At 42.4% G+C, this 8,195-nt stretch overlaps 1 protein-coding gene across 2 annotated transcripts in view; it reads left to right on the top strand.

Moving 5' to 3' along the window:
* Nucleotides 1-8,195, top strand: part of nfatc3a (nuclear factor of activated T cells 3a) — a 76,615-nt gene that overhangs the window by 60,359 nt on the left and 8,061 nt on the right. For both annotated transcript variants that reach the window (XM_051116146.1, XM_051116147.1), the window contains exon 9: nt 1,965-2,981. In XM_051116146.1, coding sequence (XP_050972103.1) covers nt 1,965-2,981 — 1,017 coding nt within the window. The remainder of the gene's footprint in view (nt 1-1,964; nt 2,982-8,195) is intronic.

Raw genomic sequence — 8,195 nt, forward strand, 5'->3', positions numbered from 1 at the left:
CACCAGTGTGGTTAGGGATGAGGTTGTTCCAGTAACAGTTGAGCACCTGGTAACCGCTCATGTAAAACACCTTAAAGAAAGAATCAGCATGATTTACATGTGGCTGGAGCCATGAAAATCCAGGGTTTTCAAGAACTGGACCCCTTCGATGTCTTTGTCTTTCTGTTTTTCTCGCTCTCATTAAACGCTCTCATTTATTTTCCATCTCCCATTGGCTTCATCTGTCTTAATAGTCATATTCTGCAGAACTGCTTTGCATTTTGGAAGATTTTCCCCTGTGATAAGTCTGTTGAATGATGAGGTCGATGATTCACAGGGCGATTATAATTTGTCACACATGTTGAGTTGACATGCATTACATCAGCACGTTATTAGTTCTGCTTTTGAAGTTGACATTGAATATCTGATGAAATAGGCCCAAATTCAGGGTGCAGTAAAAGGCGACATCTAATTATGGCTTCTAGAGTTTCTAATAAAGTGTAGTCGTGTGTGGTTCTCATAGCAGAAAGCAGGTTTGGTATTAATTTCCCAAAGTGAGTCAAACCGAAAAACAGCGTTGGCGTAATTAAATCACACGTGAGCAACTTTTTTTGTGTCTCTCTATCTCCAAGTTGCATGCTAGCCTGTAGAAGAGATTGAGAACAAAAAGAGGGGGAGAGTAAGAGAGCAAGATAAGCCCAGCCTCCCGCCCACCCTCTTCGCTCCACAAAGCACCCACTCAAATTAGGGTTTCCTGTTTTCCACACTAACCCGTCAGGGCCCAGCCAATCAGACGACAGCACAGGCAGCCAATATTCTGTACAGGCCACGCGACTGTGGTTGCCATGGCATCGGCCCGCTGAGAAAGTGGCATGACAGGGGGAAGGGCTGAGGTGCTGTGTTGTTAGACTAGAGCCAGACTCTTCATGTGTAATGAATAAGCCGTCTAATGCGATGAGCAGAGATCCTAATCCAAATTCAGATTAAATACAGTGTGAATGCTGTTGGACCTGTGAGGAAGTTGTTTGTAATAAACCTAATTGAATGTCTGAGAACTCTTTGTCACATCCACCAGCTTTGGTCCAAAATGCATCTGGAGGTGAACGCTATTAGCTGCGTTTATCAACTGAAACTAAACTTGTTTTCAAATGCATTGTAGGTACACAATGAGTAACACCAAACTCCGATGCATTCACACTCTCTCCCACACATGGTCGCCACTTGCTCTTCATATCAGGAAACTACAGTTTTACCGCAGTAATGGTCTTGCATCAGCGTATGGGCTGTGAACTGGATTTTGGTTCCCATTTGGAGCTATGCTGGAGGGCAGACAGCATTCTTCAGTTCCCAAATTCAGCACTGGTTTATATGGCACTCAAGCAGGCAACATATGCTCTCTTAGAGTCCACGGCAAATAAAAATATCCCCCACTCATGCGGGCCAGGGAAACGGCAGATCGGGAAATGGGTTACTGAACACTTTGTGTTACTATTACTCATTGTCTGCATGTTTTGAGAGAAGAGAAGAGAAGAGAAGAGAAGAGAAGAGAAGAGAAGAGAAGAGAAGAGAAGAGAAGAGAAGAGAAGAGAAGAGAAGAGAAGAGAAGAGAAGAGCTTGGTGGAAATATTGACTTAATGAAAAATGTGCAGTTTTTATGTTGGACACAAATCTTGAACATATGTTAGTCATATAACATTGCTGTCAGTTTTATTGAAGATGGGAAATGGGACAAGAGTTCATTAGTGCTGCGAATCTATTAAACTTTAAAAGAAATTGCCAAATTAGTATGGTTAATCAGTTTGGTATGCTAATATAATTTTAGAAGTATAAATAAAAATACTTGAAGGCGTATTACTGATATTACTGAAAAGTACCAAAGATGTGAAACACGATAATTACTGTTCAGCCTAATGTTTTTAATGTTAAGATTTTAATGTCAAGTCCTTCCTTTTTCACCCATGTATTTCTCTCTCTTTCTCTCTCAGTACGGGTCAAGCAGGAACATAGGGATGATCTGGACTCCCCTGCCGTGCCGCCCATGTCCATGCCTCTGGTCCATGCTGCCAGTTTGGTCTGTGCTCAGCCGCTGTCCTCCCCAGAGCACTCCCACCCACCGGACGGCCTTCTGTCCAGCTCTCCACGTGGCCTGGCTGCAGGCCTGCACCCTCTCCAGGCCCCCTGCGCCCCGATAGGCTCCCCAACTCTTCCCCACCTGCCCCACCTTCAGGCTCAAGGGCTGAATGCACCTCCCGAATGCCAGATGCCCTTCCACCCAGGCCCTGCTGCCACTGCCAGGCCGTCTTACCCACCCATACAGCACAACATGCCCTTCAATGGCCAGCACAGTCTTCCTATGACTGCGGGCTCCCCACAGGCATACGAGCGAATGCCCTTCCAGGCCGACCCTGCCGGGTGTCACACCCTGGGTTTGGGGATGGTGTACGGCCCGGCTTCTTCGACACCCACCTCTGGAGTGCCTCCGGGGCCTGGCTCCAGCCCCAGCCACGCAGCCTGCACAGGTAGCAACCAGGTCATGGCCCACTCTGCACCTCACCTACACTCTCTAGGCTATCACTGCCCCACTCCAGGGCAGGTCCCGTCACCCACCCACACGCTGGGACAGCCACCCCCACAGCTCCAGCGTCCCCTGGTTTACCACCCAGCCGGGCAGCGGTCCGCCTCCTGCCCTACACCCTCCAGTGCTCCTGCTCATATGGTGCCATCTCCCCACTCCGGGCCTTCATCCCCCCAACTCCATTCCCTACCCTACCACTCACCCACCTCCCCATCACCTACATCCAACAGCCCCCTGGGGCCCATGGCACTCTCTGGACAGCCTTCTCCCCAAGCTAGCAGCCCTGTCTTGGCTGGGTTGTCCCCTTCAGGTCCCTTGGTGCACCCCCTGACCCAACAGGGAGAGAGGCTGAGCATCAAACAGGAGCCAGTGGATAGAGAGCCCACCTTTCGTACCATTGGCCTGCAGGATATTACGCTTGATGATGGTGAGTCATTGCACCAAACAATGTCTCTTTATCTTATGAGACTTTACAATGACCACTGAAAATTTCAGAGCAGTGCAGTGTATGGAAGTTGATAGAAAATCTTAAGGAGTTGTCCCTCAACGGGACAAAGCAATATTGATACAGTTCGCTTTACATTAAAGGGATCATTCAGTCAAAAAAGAGTCATTAATTACTCACCCTCATGTTGTTCCAAACCCATAAGACCTTCATCTTCAGAACACAAATTAAGATATTTTTGATGAAATCCGAGAGCTTTTTGACACTGTATGGACAGCAGTGTCACTACCACATTTGAATTTGTGCAGTAGTAGCTTATTCATACAAGAAACTAGCAGAGCAAGAATGGATGTATTACGTAAACAAGCAAATGCTTCATTTACTAATATGAATTTACATGCACAAGTTGCTTGGGGCATTACAATGTTTGGCAGGTCCCAGATCTTAAGAGTGTCATGACACAGGGCGAATTCATTACACCGATAATCCTTCTTAGCAGTACTATGAAACCTAATGTCAGTAGTGTGGGGGAGGGAAACAGAGAGGCTGTTTTTGGAGTTGCATACTACCTTATTACGCTCACTGTTTGTGCATGATAGTATACATAATTTTTACAGAAAACTCTGCATTTGACAGTTCACTGCAAGAATACATTACAGCATACACAATAGAGCATGCTTCCAAAATGCTGCCCAGTATGACCGTCTATTTTCAGAGTGATAAATGAAGCAGATGTAACATACACTGCAATTTCAATAAACATCTGTGTTTGTAAAATTAAAATGTTTTTTTAAAAGAAGCCTCTTCTGCTCACCAAGGCTGCATTTATTTAATCTAAAATACAGCAAAAACAGTAATATTGTGCAATATTGTTATAATTTAAAATGGTTTCTAAATGAATACATTTTAATTTGTAATTTATTCCTGTGGTGACACAGCTGAATTTTCAACGGCTATCTCCAGTCTTTAATTTGTCAGTGTGTACAAATATACAGGAAAATACATACAGTAAGCAGTACACTAGTATTCCATTCTGAACATATCCAGAACGGGAGAGCTTGTTTCTCAACTTCTGTGTTGATGTGAATAATTTTTGCTGATGGTGTGTTTATGTGAGAAGCTCAGACAACAGACCACAATGGATTCCTTATTCGCAACTCAGCTATTTATTATTGAAAATTCAAATGCTTTGTGGGCTGTATCACTCTGTAACTGGTGCATCTATCATAGTAGATTGTTTTTTCATGGATGACTGATTTCAGGCTAATGGTGTAGTTCATCAGCACAGATTCCAGCAGTGTCGTCATGTTTTAAAAATACTGATCCTGGTCCAGAATTGGATCACGTGGAGTCACTTCTGCTTTTTGGAAATCTTCGGTTACGTATTCAAATGTGCAGTCAGACCGAGTTAATGGACAGCTTGAGTCACTCAAATTAGACAAGTGAGTATGTGTGGTGAAGTGTAACTTCAGAAGGATCTAGTATTTGTCTGAGTAATTAAAACTGCTCTCACTACACACACACCCAATTCACACTCTTGGCCAACCGCATACTAATTCACAGATGCGCACGGGCTAATTCACCATTTCAAATCATACACTCACACAAGAAACATGGTTACACGCTCAGAGGCTCAGAGTATTCGCTGCCTACATGTTGCTTGCATATAGCATTAGACGTGCTCACGCGTTCAGTGTGAGAGATGGGATGGAGTTGAGCCTTTTTAAAAGTGAAGTTTTGAACTGATTTCACCAGGGACTGTATCCTCCCTAAAGCACACACTATAAATAGGGTCTGTGTCATTCTGACTGAAGCTCTTGAGCACTGCGAGTTGTTAAGGAGGTCAGAAATGAACTGCAAATAGAACAGAACACAGCTCCAGTCACTGACATAAACCTCCTTTCATGTCAACATAAAGTTATCATGCAGGGCATGTTTTGCCGAAGCATTACTGTAGGCCTATTTAATGAATAAATTGAAAAAAATTAAACTATAATAAATATAAACTTACAAAATTTTTCTTGCTCTCTTTTTCTCGTGGCTGTTCATAAGAGTCATGAATCACTCGTCATGGTTAACTGTAAGAGCTCTGTAGCTGGCTGAGAGTTTCACTAGATTTAAATGTAAGTTGATGTATCAGTCAGACTCTGCAGTTCTTAATCACACTTTCCTGGCACTTTTATGGCCCCAGATACTTCAGTTCCATTTGATGAATCACTTTTTCAGCAGAATTCAGTGGTTGTCAGTGGCAGTGCATTCTGGGAGTTGTGTGCTTTCTGTGTGAAAACAGATGATCGTTTAGCGTAAAACCCGTTGTTTGTTTACAAATCTCACTGGCTTTCATTTCAAAGCCGTTTTGATTCGGGTTAAACAGGTTTCAATAGTGCTGACTAGCAGTTTGGGATAGGCGGGAATCCCACTTGATATTCCGGTCCTATTGTTTTTATTCCAGGTCTGGTGCTGCCACTGGACGGATTAAAGTTTATTTATATAGAAAGCTAATATTTAAGGGCTGGAGCTGTTTTGGGTTTTTCATGGACAAATGAAAATCGTCCGTACGGCGGTGTGTGTTTGTGTGTGTGTGTGAACAGATGGCACAGGTGATGTCAAAGACTCTTTGCAGGTGGTGCTGGGGAGGGGCTACAGACAGACTGACAGATGGAAGACAAAAAACAGGGAATTGACAAAAGCGCGCACACACTCTCAAACAGAAAGGTCAAAGAAGGACTAGAACGTAGGAAATGTAAACCAAGACTATTGTCATTTGAGTAATCTACTTCTACCATTGCATTTGTCTCTCAGCGTGATGTCTGTGATTAAATGTAGACCGCTTATGTGCCGAGTGAGCCGTGTGTGTTGTGTGTGTTAGACGAGCATAAGGAGTTTGGGAGCCATATTTTCCTGATGAGTTTGGACTGCTTCCCTCATGCTGAACAGAAGGAGCAGTGTGTGTCAGTACTTACAGGAGACTTTGTCTCTTTTCTCTTGTCTCATCTCTTCTTTCCACTCTTTTTCATGTCAATTGTGTTTAATTAATGTCCTCCCAGAGGTCTGTGTTTGAGATGTTCGCAGGCGTGTGCTTGTGCTCCTTTGTTCTCGTGGATGTCTGTGTGCAGCTGCCACCCCGGCGTGAATGCACTGATCTGGGTTAATAATAGGCAAAGCCTGCTGTCTTCGGGTCTTGTATCCCTGTCGTACTGTACACGCGTACACACACACACACACAGCAAGCTTATATCTTGTGTCACTCAGGGGGATGATAGTTTGACTTTTCACTAAAATATCACTCGCAGTTGTCATTGATGTGGCAATCTATATGTACTACTTCTTATAACATCCAGCGGGTAAAAGAAGTACACGTCACCATTTTTCCTGGTAAATATATTTTTTAAGGTGCTGTTGACATGAAATTTTCACCAGATGTCGATAACAACCCAAGCAATCCATACATTCAAATAAAATTTAAAAAAAGCCTTTGTTGGTAAGACGCCTCCTGTATGGAGAAACTAGTCGCATGCTTTGCTCAGGTGTGATTTTGGCCCATTCTTCCACAGAGTCAAATTTTGAAGGTTCTGTTGGCCTCTTCTATGAACTCTGATCTTTAATTCTATTGGATTCAAGTCAGGTGATTGGCTGGGCCATTCTAGGAGCTCTATTTTCTTTTTCTGAAACCAGTTGAGAGTTTCCTTGACTGTGTTTGGGATTATTGTCTTGCTGAAATGTCCACCTTTGTTTCATCTTCATCATCCTGGTACTGTAGGTGTTGGGACTGAATCAGCTAATATTAATTTCCACTGGCAATGGGCAGGATTGCTTTCTAATTACGGATAGATTTCAGCTGGTGCCTTTTTGCACCTCCCTTTCTTCATGTGTTCAATACTTTTTCCCTGTGTCATTCCATTTTATTGCACGTAACTTAATTTTTGAACTTATTTATTTTGTTTTCTTTGTATGTATGGATTACTTGAGTTGTTACCGACATCTGGTGAAAATTTCAAGTCAACAGCACCTTTAGAAATATATTTTACTGAGAAAAATGATGACGTGTTCAGTACTTATTTTACCCGATGTATATCCTCATATAATGTTCCGCCCTCATCCGTCTGTTTGTGTCCGTTTCCCTCTTTCCATTTGTGGGTACGGAAACTTCAACGTCTAACATATTCCAGGTCTGTAGTCTTTAGCCAGTGGTAAATGACTGTGTCAAATTAATAACACAACTTCTCTCATCTCTGAGGGAAAAAAGAGAGCGTGGAAGGGGAAAAAAACAGCTCTGGGCCCAAAGCTGCTCATTAAACACAATCAGAGAAATCTTCTGAAACCAGTGGAAACCTGGTTTTGTGTCATCTTTCCGTACAATTACAGTGTCAGGAACATAATTTTGAGGTCTTGGCACAGGCGGGCAGTGGCGTTGTGGTCGGTCCAGTTTGCATTGCTGTGGTATTTGGCGGCAGAGATGTGGCGTGGTGCAAAGATTCTTGGGAATTAATGTGACAAGGGTGCACTCACTGACCAGGAAACTCCAGCTCACACTTACTTTTTCTCTGGCTTGGCTTTTTCACCTTATTATGTGTGTATTTCGGGTGTTTTTTTTTTTTTTACTTTTTTTGTTTTGGTTTTGTTTTGTTTTGTTTTGTTTCTGTACTACTCTGGTTAACTCTTGTTACAGGGATAGTTTTTCCCAAAAACTATTTATTTATTCATCAAAAGTGTTAGATTACCAACATTCTTCAAAATATCTTCGTTTCACACTGTATAAAAAAAATCAGTAAAATTTATGGTATAAAAACGGCAGCTGTAGTTGCCAGAATTTTACCGTAAAATAATATCGAAGCAACGTTTTAGGTTTTACGGTTTTAACTTAAATTTACATTTAAATACCATCATTTCATTAACCGATATAATGTTAATATACCAACATACTGAAGTACTGAAATCTGTTTCGCACTTTTGTAATACACTGATAACCACCAAAAGCAGGTGTTGGTGAGAAAGTCACATGATGAACCAAAGCCCATCACAAGCAGCTTTTAAATATTAACATATATAGAAGGTGCACAGTGTCATTCACACAAACACTAACCACCATCATGGTAAAACACATGAAAGTGAAATAATACAGTAATCATTCACTTAACAACATTAGATGTAACATACAACCCTAATGTAAAAAACTAAGAAAAAAACAGCAAATTT

The sequence above is a fragment of the Labeo rohita genome, chromosome 7 (assembly GCF_022985175.1).
Source record: "Labeo rohita strain BAU-BD-2019 chromosome 7, IGBB_LRoh.1.0, whole genome shotgun sequence".
Taxonomy (NCBI): domain Eukaryota; kingdom Metazoa; phylum Chordata; class Actinopteri; order Cypriniformes; family Cyprinidae; genus Labeo; species Labeo rohita.